Source organism: Scyliorhinus canicula, chromosome 17, assembly GCF_902713615.1.
Source record: "Scyliorhinus canicula chromosome 17, sScyCan1.1, whole genome shotgun sequence".
NCBI classification, from domain to species: Eukaryota; Metazoa; Chordata; class Chondrichthyes; order Carcharhiniformes; family Scyliorhinidae; genus Scyliorhinus; species Scyliorhinus canicula.
Window position 1 is genome coordinate 57,294,253 of NC_052162.1, and position 19,090 is coordinate 57,313,342.

At 44.1% G+C, this 19,090-nt stretch overlaps 1 protein-coding gene across 1 annotated transcript; it reads right to left on the reverse strand.

The window, feature by feature from the left end:
• Positions 1-999: 999 nt before the first annotated feature.
• On the reverse strand, positions 1,000-15,971 carry si:ch211-153b23.4 (uncharacterized protein LOC335392 homolog). Its single transcript, XM_038776212.1, has 9 exons — positions 15,873-15,971; positions 15,671-15,775; positions 9,655-11,328; positions 8,271-8,370; positions 7,455-7,603; positions 7,006-7,118; positions 3,228-3,317; positions 3,004-3,126; positions 1,000-1,749 (listed from the first exon to the last, which is right to left on the reverse strand). Exons 1-9 carry the CDS (start codon positions 15,928-15,930, stop codon positions 1,585-1,587), a joined length of 2,577 nt encoding a protein of 858 aa, XP_038632140.1. The 5' UTR covers positions 15,931-15,971; the 3' UTR covers positions 1,000-1,584.
• Positions 15,972-19,090: the final 3,119 nt, after the last annotated feature.

A 19,090-nucleotide genomic window follows, 5' to 3' on the forward strand; every position in this document is an offset into this window, starting at 1 on the left:
CTGACACTGCATTGGCAGTAACGGGAGTGAATGACTAAGGTGATGGACGGGTGCGAATCAAGTGTGCTGTTTTCACCTAGTGTCAAGCTTCTTGGGTGTTGTTGGAATTGCATTCACCGAGATAAGTAGACAGTATTCCATCACAGTCCAGGCTTGTGCCTTGTAGATGGTAAACAGGCTTTGGCGAATCAGGTGGTGAGTTAGTCACTGCAGAATTCCCAGCATCTAACCTGCTTTTGTAGTCCAGTACTTATATAGTTGGTTCAGTTAAGTTACTGGCCAATGCTAATCCGAAGATATTGATGTTGGGGGATTCGGCATTGGTAGTGCCATTGAATGAAAATGGGAGATGATTAGATTTAATGTTCAGTGCCTGGCACTTGTGCCACAAATGTTATTTAACAATTTATTAGCCTAAGCCTGAATGTTATCCAGGTCTGGCTGCATGCAGGCATAGACTGCTTCATTGTCTGAGGAATTGCAAATGGAATAGAACATTGCACAACCACAAGTGAACATCCTCACTTCTTATTAGGATGGCGGCAAGATCATTGATAAAGTGCCTTAAGGTGGTTGTGCCCAGGATACTGCCCTGAAGAACTCCTGTAACAAAACAGAAAATGCCTGGCTGTTTTCTTAAGAATTCAGGGACTTACTGATGGTGTCCAAGAAGCCAATAGAGGGGCAGCATGGTGGCGCAGTGTTTAGCACTGCTGCCTCACGGCGCCGAGGTCCCAGGTTCAACCCCGGCTCTGGGTCACTGTCTGTCTGCAGTTTGTACATTCTCCCCGTGTTTGCGTGGGTTTCGCCCCCACAACCCAAAGATGTGTAAGTTAGGTGGATTGGCCACGCTAAATTGCCCCTTAATTGGAAAAAATTATTGGTTATTCTAAATTCATTTAAAAAAAAGAAGCCATAGGGCACTGAACAACAACTCTCCACTCCATCTCAAAGCTTGGAGGAAATCAAAATGTAAAGATTCAACAATAAATGCTACAGCCTGGGAACAAAGCCATTTGTTTATCCAGTCCATTTGTTCATCCAGTAACACAATAACAATCAGTTACATTACTGTTAAAGTATATAATAATTCAGTTATAAGTTAAGAAAAATCCATATTACAAAATGCTCACAAATTACAATAAATATTGCATATTTTCATTTTCCCAAATTCAGTATTTAAAAAAATATCACAGGTACAAAATCATCCAGTGGCTCCTTCCACTGACTATAGCGTAATTGTTTTTTCCATACAGTTTAACTGCTTCATACTGACAAAGACAATACAGGAAATATGTTCCTGTATGATGATGTATGATAAGAACAGGGTCAGGAACCAAAGAGGTCACTGTGAAACGTTCTCCGTTCCCTTCCTTCAACAGCATGCTCATATTCGTTGTCTAGACTCTCTAAGAATGGTCACTTGGGTAAAGTACTGGAATGTGGCAGGGGCTCTTAATGTCTTCAGAAAAGGAGAGAAGAGTTCAAGGTGAGGTGCTGTTCCACAGATGCTGAAGTTCATTAAAGTGTTTTCAAGTCAAATACAAATTAGACTATTTTCATGTCTTCAGTAATATCTGTATGTTACATCTTGTCCTCCTCGTCCTCTTTTATGAAGGAAAGGTTTTCATATGCACCTGTCACCGGTGGATGTTGAAATGTGCTGGGTTCTGAATGATCCTGGTTAAATCCACCATTAATATGACCCTTTAGATGTTTCTTCTGCACTTCTTCAAACAGCTGCAAGACCTTCAGTCAAAATGTAAGTAAGATTAATAAACAGATACTAAACACAATGTTTGGATTTATAGGGCTAAAATGACATTTATTCCCAGAATAAATATTCTAATATATTCATGTGATGGTTTAATGAGTAAGTATGATATCACACCCTACACACATTTGGGCCTGTTTGAGGCTCAATGCTTCTGGCCTAGAAAAGGAAGATGTATATGTAGCAAAACCTCTCACTCCTGATTGCTATTTAGTGCAGATGTGAGTAGGATTAGGTTTGGATGTGTCAGTCATCTTAGCAGCCTGCTAGCTCAGAAATGACACCCCAACAACAGAAAGGAGTTTCAACAGAGAAGAGGGAGAAGTGACAATTATACTTTGAAGAATAGATACCTTGTGAGAACATTGTGCACGCCTGCCGGCACTGCCGTATTGCAAACAATCCACATTTAACAGTTGGAAGCAATTAATTGGAACTTGATCCTTTCAATTGAGTTAGGCTGCAGGAACAAGTGGTTCCTGCTGAGCTTGTGTTCATGTTCAGTGGCAGTCTCCTCTCATTTGGATACTTTCCACCAAAACAGTTGCAAAGATTTAGTTCAATAAATGAACCATGGCCTTGAAATTGGGCATTGGATAAATTATGGAACTGGGCAGAACAATGGTAGGTGACACGTAATACAGACAAGAATAAAGTAATGCACACGGGATAACAAATGGTCAACACACACACCATGAATGTTACTGAAATAGTTGACGGTGAAGGTGAAAGAAATCTCTGGTTAAGTCACACCTTATGCTCAGCTCAGGAACACAGACTCAAGTAAGGCATTCTACCAATAGGCACACTACAGAGAAGCACAAGACTGATTCTCATGTTAAGGAAATTAGCAATGAGGAATCACTGGAGAATATGCTTTTCAACCTCAAGAGGAGACATCTGGGAAGTGATCTTAAGACGGTAAATGTATGGAACAAGTAAACTTGGAAAATTGCATTAAACTAAATTATGAGAATGGGACACTGATTCAATCATGTAGTGAGAGAATGAAAATCCTGGGGTCGGATGCAGGGGGGTGGGGTCATTTTAGAGCCTTTCTTGATCTATAAACTAAGTGGAGTCAAATGTCTTCCCCATCTGTAATTCATTTGTGAACCTTTTGGCTTTCATTATTAGAATGCTTTCCAATTTTAAGTTAACTGCTTAAAAGTAGATTTCACACCAAATGTGTGACATCAAAGTAACAGGACATTATTCACAAATCATACCTGTGATTTGGGCACAAGGCCAACTCTAAAGAAAGACAGTGCCCCTGACTCAATCTTGGTGCAGTCCACAACTGTAGAGGCAATGTTCTCTGGTGAAGGCCCATCACACAATACACCATCAACCTGTACCAGAGATAAACAATTCTCTATGAGTGAGCAGCTATAACTTCACACACAAGAAATTATTTTCAGACGTCAAAGAATAAGTTGTAAACAAATAACACCTTGTCACCAAGTTTGGCGTAGACTTGATTGTGGTGAGTGGTATCTGCTTCTCCTGTTGGGTTTGCTGATGTCACTGCAATAGGTCCCACCTGCATTTGTACAGGAAGAGATTAGTTAGTACAGCAGACAACGGCAGAGATTCGTTAGTACACCAGACAAAGGCAGCCCCAGGCTCAATCCCTGTTCTGTGCAGATTTCAGCCAAAGGGCTCAATTTTAAGAACCACCCACAGTTGGTAAAAGAGGTGGGTGGACCTGTAAATTAGGGCACCGTGGGATTGATGACGTGTCTGCTGGTTACGCGCCTGCCCCCACCATTAATTTACAAGTAGTGGGGTGACATTGGGTGGGTGGCCCACTGATGGCCAAATTGAGATAATTAAGTGGACAATTAACATTCAGTTAAGGGGCTCATTCTGCTATCACTCTGATTTATGGGCAGCTTGTGAGCCAGTATTGAATGTGCAGTCTGGCACAATCATGCAGGCTGAATACCATCACCTTGGCCTAGCTGCAGTACCAGTAATGGCCACCACTCCTGCTGAGACTTGGGGCCTGCAGAGCTGCTGGCGTCTGATTGGTCAGCAACTCTTATGAGGCCGGACATCCTCCTGCAGACTGTCAAAAATCATGCCTTTAAATCTCTTTATTGTCACAAGCAGGTTTACATTAACACTGCAATGAGGTTACTGTGAAAAGCCCCTTAGTCGCCACATTCCGGCACCCGTTCGGGTACACAGAGGGAGAATTCAGAATGTCAGATTCATCTAACAAGCACGTCTTTCAGGACTTATGAGAGGAAACCAGAGCAACCGAAGGAAACCCATGGAGGCACAGGGAGAACGTGCAGACTCTGCACAGACAGTGACCTCAGCCGAGAATCGAACCTGGGACCCTGGAGCTGTGAAGCAACAGTGCTAACCACTCTGCTACCGTGCCTCATACTAATTAAAGGAAAAATTAAAGTGGTGTGAGCCGGCTAACAGGAGGACTCACCCACGATAGTGTATAATCTAGCTCAAAGAGTCAGTAAGGGTTCAATAATGAGCCTCGGCACTCTGACAAGTGAGAGGAAAATCAGGAATTGGTTTAGCATCTGATCAGTGTGTAATGGCTTCTGATAAAAGTATGATGGTTTGATAAGGCCTCAATTAAAATTCAGATAAAATTAATGCTCTTCCAAGCCCCACATACTTTGTTTATAAAATCAACATCATGTTTTCAAAGTAATCCAGTCTCTAAGGGCCACTCTATGGTCATTTTCACATGTGAGGTTTGTACAGTGCATGTTCTGCCAAATGGAAGCTCAAAATGTCATCTAGGTTGTAATTATGACCCATTGGCTTATTTAGGTGTGTGCAGGGAATCCCTGCTGATATCAGTAAGAGTGCAGCCTGCCAAAATGATGGTCTACTCCACAATCACAAAGTTTGGAACCTTTTGTTTCTCAATTTAGTCTCCTTTATTATCCCATTCAGGAGAACAATGATGAGGTGGAAATCCTCCTCATTTCGCAAATGGATTTAAAAGTTTAACGTAAACTTCAACCCCAGTGAGTAGGGCACTGGAAGAATCATTGGGCGGGATTCTCTGCCTGCCAACGCCGAAGTCGGGAAAGGCAATTGGACGGGGAATTGGCCGTGAAGCTAAAATCGTGGCCAGCGACGGGTGCCCGACAGAATGCCATGTTCCGGTCCCTCGACAGCGGCGTGAATGCATTCTACTCAGCATGTGCAGGAAACGCCGTCCACATATCATTAACGGGCCTGACCCAGTATTTTTCAGGGCCTCCGTGATGTTCCGCCGGGAGGAATTACCGATGGCGAGTTTCACTTATGGTTTAGAAAATCCGTCAACAGGCACCATGACTGCTGAGGGCGAGAGGGAGGAAAAGCGTCCAACATTGCTATCGTGTGCTGACACTTGTGCCGCTGGCCGGGGTGCTTCTTCCAGGATCACGGGGAACAGTGGCGGGCAGCTAGGACGTGGGCTGTGGGGTCGGGGTCGATGGGCATGGAACACTATTGCTGCAGCCTGCAAGACAGCCATGCAGCTGCGCACGCCACTGACTGCCCACTGTGAACTTAGTGCCACAGGTTGTATGGGTGTCCTTCCAGGCTAACCCTCCAGGTATCCTCTGGCCCCAGCCAACCCATCAATGGGATGGGCGGGCTCCAGCGCAACCAGTGCCATCTTGTTGGCTGGGATGAGTGTCTGTGAGGCGTGGAGTGCTAATATGGGCTGCAGCTTGTCAGCCTCCCGAGTGCCAATCCCGACTCCAGTGTATCCAACACCGTTTCACATTGGAATCACTCATGTGCCACTTGGCGGCAGTGCTATCCCATTAACGGTTGATGTGAGTGTCGCCAATTTTGCTGCCGTAGAAGTCCACCGATTCTGTCCCAGCGTCAGCACTTAGGCGCGATCCTACAGCAAGGTTGCGCCGTAAAAGCTGCTCGCGGCGGCACAGCGTGACCATTGAAAGCCGGGAGTCCCCACTCCCGAGATTTACCAGGCTCGCAACGCCTCGCGAAATTCAATGCAATCTCGTGAAACGTTGCAAGGTGAATCCTGCCACTTTTTGGCAAATCTGCATATTGGAGCTAGGCAGTAAGTCTTACTCTAATGTGCAGATTCCCGAGCTCCAATCCCTTTGCCTCAGAGACCCAGGGTGAGTGCTGTTTGGTACTGGTCCCCCTAAATGGGGACCAGATGGAACTGCATGCGTGGGGATCGGAGGCCCCCAGCTACATGCTGTTTGGGCAGGGTGGTGCCCTGACACTGCTGGTGCCAGTTGGGTACCCTGGCAGTGCCAGCTGGCTTAAGCAGTGCCAGGGTGCTAAGCTGGCATTTTCTGCACATGTGCGATCGGGCATGGATGTTTGGGGGGGGTGGGGTGGGGGGGGGGGGGGGCAGGGATTGTTTCGGGGGCCTCGGAGATCGGAAAGTCAGATCTCTCGCTACAATGGGAAGTTCCACTGAGCGGAGCTCCCCACTGTACAAAACGGGACAAAATGAGTCTGGGCCGCTCATTCCCCATTCAACACGAGTCAACGCGGACTCGCGTTGAATAGTCATGCGTTTCTCGGTACTGTGAGTATCGGGAAACATGCGGCAAAACCCGCTCGCTAGGGGACTTTGTCCCCTTTTGGGAAGATCACGTCCATAGTCTCTGAAACGGAGAATCCCGCTTGTTGTCTTTCCAGCTATTTAATGCTGTCCAATATTTTTGTATAATTCACTGAGAGGTGCCTCGTATTTTCTTTTTCTATTTTCATAGACTCTGATACAGGACACAATGACAGTAGGTTTACCTCGTGTTTACCTCGTGTTAACACATTTCAAACCAGAAAGCTCATTCCGGGACTGGTTTAGCACAGGGCTAAATAGCTGGCTTTTAAAGCAGACCAAGGCAGGCCAGCAGCACGGTTCAATTCATGTACGAGCCTCCCCGAACAGGTGCCGGAGTGTGGCGACTAGGGGCTTTTCACAGTAATTTCATTTGAAGCCTACTTGTGACAATAAGCCGTTTTCATTTTATTTCATTTCATTAACATTTTGGTGAAAATTGAGAGCTATTTAGAAAATGGCCATAAAACTAAAGAATAATGTGACCAGAACTAATTGTCATTTTAATGGGCCTTTCCCATTAAAACAAACAGGTTCTGTAAAGTTTAAAAGCGACCCTGAATTAAGACACAGCAATTTTTTAAAAATCACCAGTAATAGCTTGTACACTCAACAGCATGGGGGCTATGTGGAGAGTTAAGTATCTTACCTGATCAATGAGATGTGTTGTAACAGAGCAGTCTGGAATTCTAATGGCAATGCTCTGAGGAGTTCCAATGTATTTACTTGCATGCTCCAGTCCAAATAGGTTCAACCACTCACCTTTCAACAATAATAACATTTGTTCAAGTTAATTTCTCACATTTAGTTAACTGAGATTTGGACACAATGCGTTGTATTGCAACAAGGAGTATTGACATTTTAGGACATGAATTCTAGTAAAAAGGTTTGAGACTGTGACACTTGTACAGAATATTTTCAACAGAGGTGAGACACTTCAGCAAACTGAGAAAGTAAAAGCAACTAGTTGGGTCCTCCCAGACAGCATTTTCAGACCTCCAGAAAGCTGGCTGCAGAGCAACACTGGGAGAGCAGAGATTGCCCAAATGTCACTTGAGCCTCGATGGGAGAATATGAATTGTAGAAAAGGGGTCTTACCTCTGGGGATGACAAGACTGATAGACGAAGGCCAAACTTTCTGCATGAAGTCCCAGAGTAGAGGGTTTAACGTATGTTTTGCTGGTTCTAGTTGTGCGACATTAGAGATCCAGAGAGACATTGGCCTCTCTTTGGCCTGTTTCTTTGTACTGTGAAAATAAAAAGAAATCACTCACCATATTTGTGTTGGTCTATCCCATTCTTATAAATCTCAAAACATCAACAAGCTACACCTACTCATATTGGGGGGGGGGGGGGGGGCATGGCGTATGCCATTTAATGCATAAGGGGTGGAGATGAAAGAGGAAATTAATTCAATCATCTTTGAATCCTCAGTTATATCACAGTATCGATTTAATAGGAAATAATCAAGTAAGTAGAGTATTGGATCTGCTACAGTTTTGTTTTTAAATCTGAGGGATGCTGTTACTTTACTTGATACACCCTATGACAAATGAATTGAAGCTTCATAAATATGGTGTGATTTACTGATACAAAGACTTGGTGTTCCGTATTCCAAATTTCAGATAGGTCAATGGGGACCTAATGAGCAATGAAATTAGATTTACTGCAATATCACCATGTTGGTAAATCGGACAAAGTTATACTACATTTTCATTTTCTCCAGTTGAATTTTCATGCTTCTAGTCTTGGTTTTTTTGTAACGGAAGCAAATCATTTAACAACCTGCTGTTTCCTATGTCCGAATATAGTAAGTGCGTCTTGCCAGATTTATAACTGTGATGACCCTTCCCTCAAGAACAGAAGATCTCTAACAATCATTGAAAGAAAACAGAACAGAAAAGAAAATCGTACTTGTAAGCCTTTTCCACCGCATCGGGACGATTACAAGCTGCCACCAGTACATACACAGTGTCTGTTGGAATACCACATGTGCCTCCATTTTTCATAATCTCTGCAGAGAACAAATTGTGATGGGTTTTCTTCATTTCATAAATCTGGAAAAAAATAATTAAGCACCAAAAGCACTCCTGCCAAAGATTTAGGAAACTGTAAGGTTATGCGGGGAATTGGCACCGTCAATCCTGATTAAATGATCACCAGGTGAAAGGTGCCAAGTACTAGGAAGCACTGGTAAAACAATCAGAAGCTACGAATGAATGGAAATCAGACAAAACGCTGATGGAAAGAATCAGACATTATAATACAGGAGGAGGCATTGACCCATCACACCTGGGCCAATGCATATTGTTAAACTGGAGCTATTAGTATAATCTTATGTCTCCACGCTTTCCTCCTTTTTAAAATATTATTACTTTTTAGATGTTTAGGTATTTTAGATATTCATGATCTTTTAACTGTATGGGCACAGTGTGCTAGTCCATTTCACATTCCAACAAGCCTGTGTAGAAATTAAAATTCTAACATCTAACATCATGTTTCTACATTCCATAACCTCATAATTCTCATAAATCTTCTCTGTATTCTTTCAATTACTAATATACTTCCTTTAATGAGTGCATATAACTGCATTGATCACTTTAACCATCGTCTTGTAGAAATGTAACATCACATCCTTCCTTTTATGTCTAATATATAAAATCTAGCCCTTAGTTTGCCCTGTTATAGCCTCTTCTGACCTTCCTCTCACCTTTATAGATTTCCATATCTGCACACCCTTTGCTCCTTCGCTTTTCAGAATCCGACCATTTTGGGTATTTTCCATTGACTGTTCTTTTCCCAAAATGTACTATTTCTGTGTACTCAATAATGTGTACCACATATCTTCCTAACCTGTTTCCATTTTTCTGTCAACTTTCCTACTGTTTGCCAAGACCTTAATTTGTCATAATGAGCGAACTCAAAATTTCATTTCCCTTCTGTCTCTGTCTAAATAATTTATAGACTGTATAAGTAGGTTCAAGAGATAACTGGGTACCTTTATGGAAGGTGCTTCTAGTGTTCCTGATCATTTCTGCATTCCTATATTATTACTCCACAAACCAATTTCAAATACATCAGGAAACACACCAAATATAAAGCAGGTTTAAAACTAGCAGCCGAGTAATTAAGTAATTAATACTTGCAGGGAATAACCACCTGCGTTGGAGATTCAATTTGAGGCATATCAGTGCACAAAATAATTTAGTAACATTTTTCTCTGTTCATCCTTAAATATATGAACACTATAGTGAATTGGCAGAGTTCACATTTTCTTAAGTGTTTGTCTGAATCTTACCTGCAATTGTTCGGACTGAACTGGTTTTTCGTGAAGACAAATGAGGGCAAGTGGCACTGCCTTGCCCAAAACCACATATGTTTGCCCAGGCACGCCCCAAGGGCAACTGGGGACTCTCAAAACTCTGGTTGAAGAGGGTGGCCAGAAAGCAGTAAAAGCTAACCAACCCAAAAATGATGGTGACCCCAATATCATACCCAAAAGGATTCGAATTAACAGCATCCAATAGAAAGCTGATCAGAATCAACTGAAAACTGAGAGAAAAGGCAAACCATGCTGCATTAAGAAAGAAAGTCCCTATCACCACAAAGCAATTAAAAAGCAGGAAGCAAATAATTCCGACTGAAATACCAAACCCCCGAGTGGAGCCATAGAGACCACCGTATCTGGTCAAACCCCAGATTATCCATATTAGACCATATAGAATGAAAGCACAACTTTCCAGGGTTTTACCCCGAGAAAAAGAGATTGAACCGCAAAGAAGCTGCAAAACTCCCCCAGGAATGACTATCCAGGGCAGGACCACAGTGGCTAAAGGTACAGAAGCATTGACTGATACAGTGATGCCAAAGGCAGCCACAACATTGCAGGCATGGGCTAGGATCTCAGCATCTGAATATCTGGAGTATCCCAAATAAGGACTGTGGGTGTCTTTGTCTGACTTCAGAGTTAATGCATTCATCCTAATGATTAAACCCTTTATGATCCCCTTTCCAGTGGGAATAGTAAAGGGTCCAGCACTATTGAAAAGGGAAATCAACATTAAGCAAGAAGATGCCACAAATATGGCCACACTGACACCTTGTGCACCACCATGAAAAAAGCCAATTGGGTGAGCTGCCACAGCAATACAATAGGAAACAAAAAAAAGCAAATAGATTCCATCAACAAGACTTTTACTTGTCATAAACAGAGCCAGAATGAAGAAAAGGACAGCAAGAACAATAGGGACTGGAACTGGGAAGAAGGGTTGGTTGTCTTGCCAGAGCTTGTAAAGAAAAGCATAGCCTTCCGCAAATTTTAATATGGAGGTAAAACCAAAGAATGTGGCAGTCAGGCTGTCAATGGCTCTGTAAGACAAAACACAAACAGCAATCTGATAGACGGCTGCTGTCCAAAGCCAGGGGACTTGACCAACAAATAAATCGGAAGTTACACCTAAAACCTGGCATCCTAATACACTGGCAGATAGCATATTTGTCATGTACCCCAGGACCACTGTGTCATTTGTGATCGTTTCTGATTTCAGAGAGGAATTATTTTTAGGCAGACTAGTCCCTGGGAAAATGATTTTTCCTTTAGTTAAGAATGCAAAAACATGACCCAACCCAAAGTAAAGCCCTATAGAGGATACAATCAAATAATTTGAAGCTACTGCAGAACGCCCAAAGAATTGATCATATAATGCGGCAATTTCATGGGCAGTAGCAAGCGAGATGGCAAAAGCAATCATAGAAAGGATCACTTCCTTTTGGGCTAACCCCACCAGCCCAATGATGAAGAGCCCCAAGGTGAAAGCTGAGTAGCCAGGAACAAGAGCATTCCTGATTCCATCGCCTTGAACTACTTTCTCCCCAATCAAGATATGAATAAGGCCAGATCCACACCAGAGAGCTGATACTGTTAGGCACAGGTTCACAAATAGCACAGCATTTCTTGAACACATCTTTATACCTGCAGACAAAAAACAGAAAAAAAGACTGAAGAGGCATCACATACATATAGGTGCACAATCATTGAGTTACACTGCACCCAAACGGGTTATTTGCCAAAATATGCCAGCATTAATGCCCTACACAAGCTTACTTCTACCCTACTTCATCTAAGCCTATCTATATTTCTATTCCATGCTCCTCATGCGCTTATCTAGCTTTTCCTTAAATGCATCGATGATACTTGCCTCAAAGATGTTGATTTCCCTCTTAAGTTCCCTGTTGGATTTATTAGTGACAATCTTTTATCGATGACTTTGGATTGTTTGACAAATGGAAACATCGGGCAGGATTTTCTGGCCGTTCCCGCCAGAGGGATCATCCGGCCCTGCCGATGGTAACCCCTCCCCCACCGACGCCAGAGCATGCGAACAATGGGAAACTTCATTAACAACGGCAGGGCTGGAGGATCCCGCCACAAAATACGTCATATGGGATGGTGGGGTATGGTGGAATATCCCATCATCCTCTCTACATCTACCCTGTCAATCTCTTTCATTATCTTTATGGTTTCTATCAGGTTACCTCTCAGCCGTCTATTTCCCAGAGCAACAAGCTCCAACCTGTTTGAATGACTATCCTCTCAGTGTTACAGTCATCCAAATTAATCTTTTTTGCAGTTTCTCTAATGCCCCTATATCCTTTTATTATTTGTTGCCCATATTACTGTGCACAGATAGGTGTGGTCCTTAATGCAAATTGTGAACAACAGTGATCGCAGTGGCAAACAATTCCCTGTGGAATTATAAGTCCCACCCTTTGCCTATGGAACTAACCATAACCCCATCTCTCCATTTTCTCTTTCATAGTTAACACACACAGACACACACACACACACACACACACAAGTCTCTAATAAGCTCCCATTCCAATTTACCACGGCTTCTTAATATATTTCTGAACACAGTTTTGTTAGCTTTCATGTCATTTTAAAGTTTTTTTTCATATTCCCATTTTGCATCTTTTTTGCATCGCTTTGGCATTTTATATTTCTCTCAGACAGAAAGATTTCATACATTTCTCCCATTCTTTGAGTTGGATACTGTCTCTTACCCCATCTGTTACCTTAATTTCTTTATGCTGGGAGTTGTCTTTTAGGGGTAAATACTGGTTTTGTATTTTACAAACATTTCATTTGATTCTGATTCTTTTGGTGTTTGTCTTACTTCAATCTATACCAGGCTACAGCTGGCATACTAGGTGCAGCTTTAGACTCCTTATGTAAGGCAGGACAAACGTGACTTAGTGAGAGGGCATTGAGGGTTCGCTTGACGGGAATGAGGGTATTCGCAAATGAGGAGAGATTGAGAAAAGTTTTTGAAGTGTAGTCATTGTTGTAATGTAGGAAATGTAGAGCCAATTTGTGTATAGCAAGCTCCAAAGAACAGCAATGTGGCAATGACCATAGAATCTGTTTGAGCAGTGATGCCTGACGGATAAATACAGGTCAGAGCACTGGGGAGAATCTACCTGCCCTTCTTCAAACTAATATCCACCTATGGCGGCCTCAGTTGAACATCTCACCTGAGAATGTGTTTTAAAATGAAGTGAATTAAATGGCTCAAGAGGTGCCATTCTCATCTCCCATCAATATTAGAGGCAGTGAGTATTCAGTCGCATTACCCACATTAAGGGGCAGCACGGTAGCATTGTGGATAGCACAATCGCTTCACAGCTCCAGGGTCCCAGGTTCGATTCCCGGCTGGGTCACTGTCTGTGCGGAGTCTGCACATCCTCCCCGTGTGTGTGTGGGTTTCCTCCGGGTGCTCCGGTTTCCTCCCACAGTCCAAAGATGTGCAGGTTAGATGGATTGGCCAAGATAAATTGTCCTTAGTGTCCAAAATTGCCCTTAGTGTTGGGTGGGGTTACTGGGTTATGGGGATAGGGTGGAGTTGTTGACCTTGGGTAGGGTACTGTTTCCAAGAGCCGGTGCAGACTCAATGGGCTGAATGGCCTCCTTCTGCACTGTAAATTCTGTGATCTATCCTAGCTTTCACAAATGCTTATTTGAATTGTCAACTCATATTGATGGTTATCTGAATGTATTAGTTGTAGCCGCCTGGTGGCTGAAGAGTGAAATGCAGCAATTTATGTAGTTACAATCAATCATGTGATCAGGAAAGTAATCGGCTCTAATCTAGGGCTAAAAATATAAAAAATGCTGGGAAAACTCAGCTTCGGTGGAGAGAGAAGCTGAGTTAACATTTTGCGTCCAATATGACTCTGGAAGTTGGGGTCATGCTTGCGGACTACATGAAGGGTTCGGCAAAGACGGTCACCTTTTCTGTGTGGTCTCCCCAGTATAGAGGAGACCACATTGGGAGCAGAGGATACAGTAGAGTAAATTGAAAGAACTGAAAGTAAATCACTGCGTTACCTGGAATTAGTGTTTGGGGCCTTGGACAGTGAGGAGGGATGAGGTGTTGCTGATGATAGGGAAGTGGAAGAGGGTGTCCCAGGAATGAGGTGTTGGGGGCGATAGGGAAGTGGAATAGGGTGTCCCAGGAATGAGGTGTTTGGGGTGATAGGGAAGTGGAATAGGGTGTCCCAGGAATGAGGTGTTGGGAGTGATAGGGAAGTGGAACAGGGTGTCCCAGGAATGAGGTGTTGGGAGTGAAAGGGAATTGAAACAGGGTGTCCCAGGAATGAGGTGTTGGCGGTGACAGGAAAGTGGAACAGTGAGTCCCAGGAATGAGGTGTTGGGAGTGATAGGGAAGTGGAATAGGGTGTCCCAGGAATGAGGTGTTGGGGGTGATGGGAAGTGGAACAGGGTGTCCCAGGAATGAGGTGTTGGGGGTGATAGGGAATTGAAACAGGGTGTCCCAGGAATGAGGTGTTGGGGGTGACAGGGAATTGAAACAGGGTGTCCCAGGAATGAGGCGTTGGGGATGATAGGGAAGTGGAATAGGATGTCCCAGGAATGAGGTGTTGGGGGTGATAGGGAAGTGGAATAGGGTGTCCCAGGAATGAGGTGTTGGGGGTGACAGGGAAGTGGAACAGGGTGTCCCAGGAATGAGGTGTTGGGGTGATAGGGAATTGAAACAGGGTGTCCCAGGAATGAGGTGTTGGGGGTGATAGGGAATTGAAACAGGGTGTCCCAGGAATGAGGTGTTGGGGGTGATAGGGAATTGAAACAGGGTGTCCCAGGAATGAGGTGTTGGGGGTGACAGGGAAGTGGAACAGGGTGTCCCAGGAATGAGGTGTTGGGGTGATAGGGAATTGAAACAGGGTGTCCCACACCTTTTACCCAGAGGAAGTGAGCAAGGTAAAGGAGAAATACAATGAGAGTACATGTTCAGCGATAGGGAGGATGGAGTTGGTGGATGGGGATTGTTCGGCCTCATTTTGAGGGAGAAGCAGATAGTCCTCTCACTACCCGGGTGGGGATGGAGGTGTGGAGGGATTGGATATCCTTGGGGAAGAGGAGGTGGTCAGAGCCAGAAAACTGGAAATTGTTGAAATGATGTAGGGCATCCGAGGAATCACAAATGTGTTTAGGAAGAAACTGGACAAGGGTAGAAAAAATACGGCCCATCGTGTCCGCATTGACCATCGAAAGAGCACCCTACCCATGCCCAAGACCCTGCCCTATCCTCATAAGCCTAACCTTTGGACAGCCAGTGACAATTTATCATGGCCGTCCACCTAACCTGCACATCTTTGGACTGTCGGAGGAAATCCACGCAGAAAGGGAGAGAGCGTACAAACTCCAGAGTCAGCCGAGGTCGGAATCGAACCCGGGTCCCTATAGCAGCTCCTGCTCAATATTCAGTGGCCTCCACATAAAAGCGCAATGTGTAGATTTCGGGTGAGATTTGTGGTTAAATTTGACCCTGGTGCCTGTTTGGTTAATAGTCCGTCCCTATTGTTTAGGCTTGCACATGGAGAAGGCAGGGTAAGTGAGGGTTAAAGGGAGGTGGGGGAACAGTTTAACTGGAACAGCTGCCAGCCCATTTTGGGACCAGTTAGAAAGAGCGGACCCCGGATCCTGAAAGGTTGGCGATTACTGATTAGAAATAATTGTGTGTCGTCCCCCCCCCCCCCCCCTCCCCGTTGAATCCCCCAGTTGGGAGACGCGACCCACCAGAAATTGACACTTTACGAAGTGGAGAGAATGTTTGAGGTAAGAAATAGAAGATCAAAGTAACTGTCTGGGTGAGGGTTCCTCTCGGTGATATCTCTCACATTGTAATGATTGTTCCCAGCTGCAAAGCTGCGAGGAGTTACATTGTAATCCAACAAACTGGAATGCCAGTAACTGCAACAAACCCTGTCTTGGATGACGGCAGTAAACTGTTACTTACCAGTATAGCAGAGAAGAGCCGCGATCATAAGCAGCAAAACTCCGAGAGCCGAGCTGGGAATCAGTGAGACTGTGCTGTAGTGATTCGCCGCCAGCAACAGAGCACCTGGCACACAAAAGGGAAATAAAGGAGATGTTTTGTTTAAATATTGGAACAAAACGCTTTCATTAATTAACGAGAGCCATTTATTTCCAGTGTTTACCTGCACATGTGGCTAGGATCCCCACGGAGTAGTGCGGGTCCTCGGTGCTTTGCGCCATCTGAAGGTATGGAAGTGTTAAAACGTGTTGCCTGAGCAGAACCCTGTGAAATGTGAGAACGCGCTTCAGTGTTTTGAAGGGTGTCTGTTTAATGTGTAATGTATTACAGCGCTGTTTACACTTCCCGCTTTAGCCAATCCACTCGTCTTGATATCAACTCTTCCACATCCTCATGAGTCACAAATTGTACCGCACGCCGACTGGATATGTAAATCCAGCAGGATTCTTCCAACATGCTGTTAGTTTCCAAACACAATCATTTTTAAGCACACACGCTTAATTTGTTTGCACACCTTCTCAACCCACCGGTAAAATGAAATGTTCGTTTTAGTAATACAAAATGTTGGCGTCTGTTTTATAATTAAACAGAGCAAGAAATCTGTAAGATCTGAGGTGGGAGATATCTCTTGAGGGAAATGTTAATGAGAAATGAAGGGGCCGGTTAGTCTTTTCGCTTTTCTTTTCAGAGGGAGCTTTACAGGGAGGAACAGAAATAGTAAATTTCGGGGGGGCACACAGATACGAGAATCTTTACAACAGGAAAAGTATAACCTGCAGTGTTGCTATTGGATGGGTCAGGAGGAACAGCAAGTTATACAAACAGGAAAGTGACACCACAATGATCCCATTAACTGACCGACCACGCCCTGTAACATAGTCAGTTCCACCACCCAAAACATTAACCCCAGCAGGTTCTGACCCAAGGGCTGAGTTTTGTTTTTATTTACCATTATCAGGATTTTCGCCTTATTCGGAAATGTGAAATAGGCCAGATGTTCGAGGCTGTGGAATCATAACATTTCCCTTTCAATCCCAGTATTTGTAGAGATCGAGGGCAATGCTAAATTGGCAGTATTTGCAATGGCCCGTGTTACTGAACAAGGTCGGGTTTTGTAGAAAGGATGACCAGGGCGAAAAATCCACTTTAAAAACAAAATGACTCCATCCTTACAGTTACCAAGCCTGTGCGCAGAGTGGACAAGGCATGTCCTCAATCCACCCCCTTGCCTGCTCCAAAAAAAACAATTCAAATTGAATCTAATTCATGATCTCTACAAGAGAGACGTACAAGATCCAAGCTGACAAGGAAAGACCTCATCGAGGGCTTGGTTTTAACCTCTCCACGGACACAGGGTAATACAGATTGAAAAAGAGAAGCGGATCGGCGTTGGGAATCAGATCAAATAGATTTTCCTTCTCGCGTTGGGAAATTCACCCCACCTTTTTGCTCTCAACATTATCTCTTAGATAAGTAATAATTTGATATCACGCTTTCAGAACTATTGAACAAGGGTGGGGAAAACCACATATTTGATCAACAATGAGGAAGAAACGGTTGGATTGCCACCCAGGAAAATTTCTCCTTATTTGCATAAACAAGATTAATCTTGCCCTGGGCAACCTGATGGTAAAACATACTTGCGCCAATCCTATGTTTGTGAGGAAACTTAAGGTCGATTTAAACGGACATGATTCGGTTGTATGTGTTGTTGATAGCTGTGTTCAGGAACAATGTAAATTTTCAATCCTATTTCCGTTGCACCATATCCCAGTGCACTATGATGGGTAGAAAGAAAGGCATTAAAATATCTCCCCGCCATTTTCCAATCACCACTACTGTTGCACAAAACCGTATTTTCCCAGTAACTTAATCATTAGAACATAGAACATAGAACAGTACAGCACAGAACAGGCCCTTCGGCCCTCAATGTTGTGCCGAGCCATGATCACCCTACTCAAACCCACGTATCCACCCTATACCCATAACCCAACAACCCCCCCTCCCCCTCTTAACCTTACTTTTATTAGGACACTACGGGCAATTTAGCATGGCCAATCCACCTAACCCGCACATCTTTGGACTGTGGGAGGAAACCGGAGCACCCGGAAGAAACCCACGCACACAGGGGGAGGACGTGCAGACTCCACACAGACAGTGACCCAGCCGGGAATCGAACCTGGGACCCTGGAGCTGTGAAGCATTTATGCTAACCACCATGCTACCCTGCTGCCCATAATACATTATTATGTATTAATGTGGAGTCTTAGGGAGATATTATACTACTCTGTGTCTGGATAGTCGTTTTCTTGGCTGCTCTTCCGAGTTAGTGCCACGTTTGCATTGCGGGGGGGGGGGGGGGGCAGTGGTTAGCACTGCTGCCTAGGGTGCTGAGGACAGGAGTTCGATCCAGGCCCCGTGTCACTGTCTGCGTGGAGTTTGCACATTCTCCCAATGTCTGCGTGGGTAGACAAAGATGTGCTGGATAGGTAGACTGGCCAGGCTTTTGAGGTCCACCAACAAAATAGAAAATAAATAAATTTAGGGACAAAGGGATGCTCCTGTTAGGGGCACTGGCCAAACATATCAAAGATAATAATAATAATCACTCATTGTCACAAGTAGCCTCTCGATCAACAGAAACTTAAAAACATCAAATAAGGGTGTAATTAAAGGGGTCAATAAAGCATCCCAAACCCTGCAGTGCACCGGGCACGGAAGATAGGTGGATTGGCCATGCTGAATTGCCCCTTAAGTGGAAAAAAATAATTGGGCACTCTAAATAAAAAAAAACGTTTGCGTTGCCAAGGGGTTGGTTTAGCTCACGGGGCAAAATCGCTGGCTTTTAAAGCAGACCAAGTAGGCCAGCAGCACGGTTCGGTTCCCGTACCAGCCTCCCCGGACAGGCACCGGAATGTGGCGACTAGGGGCTTTTCACAGTAACTTCATTGAAGCCTACTCGTGACAATAAGCGATTTTCATTTTCATTTTTTCACCCCAAACCGTGCAACATTCAAGTGACAGTGTAACATAATTGGGTGCAAACGTGGGCCAATATCCGCCACAATGCTCCTAACCATGCTTAAATTGTACGCCCAGTTGAAAAACTATTATAGAAATGCAATTTAGATAGAATAAATACTCCTTGTGAGAGGTCTATGTTACTTGACACCTAGCTCAACTTTCCGGGTACACAGAACCAGCTGGCCATTTTGCATTCAATCTTTTTCAACTTTTAATGGCTGTTTTATCCGAGGTGAACAAGCTATCGTTCAAGGGTGTGTCTTAAGGGCTGTTTTATTCGAGGGCTCGGATATTCTACCTATTGCATTGGCGAAAAACTTGCTCGTGCTGAGTCTCCTTTGGGAAGGTATCGCCCGA

What these genes read in the sequence shown, in the direction of transcription:
- si:ch211-153b23.4 (XM_038776212.1), bottom strand. Translation starts at nt 15,930, where the DNA reads ATGGCGCAAAGCACCGAGGACCCGCACTACTCCGTGGGGATCCTAGCC. An exon ending in TTCAGTCCGAACAATTGCAG is followed by an intron (nt 8,371 to 9,654) that starts GTAAGATTCAGA and finishes TGTTCTCTGCAG; the next exon opens with AGATTATGAAAAATGGAGGC. An exon ending in GCGGTGGAAAAGGCTTACAA is followed by an intron (nt 7,604 to 8,270) that starts GTACGATTTTCT and finishes TTATTTTCACAG; the next exon opens with TACAAAGAAACAGGCCAAAG.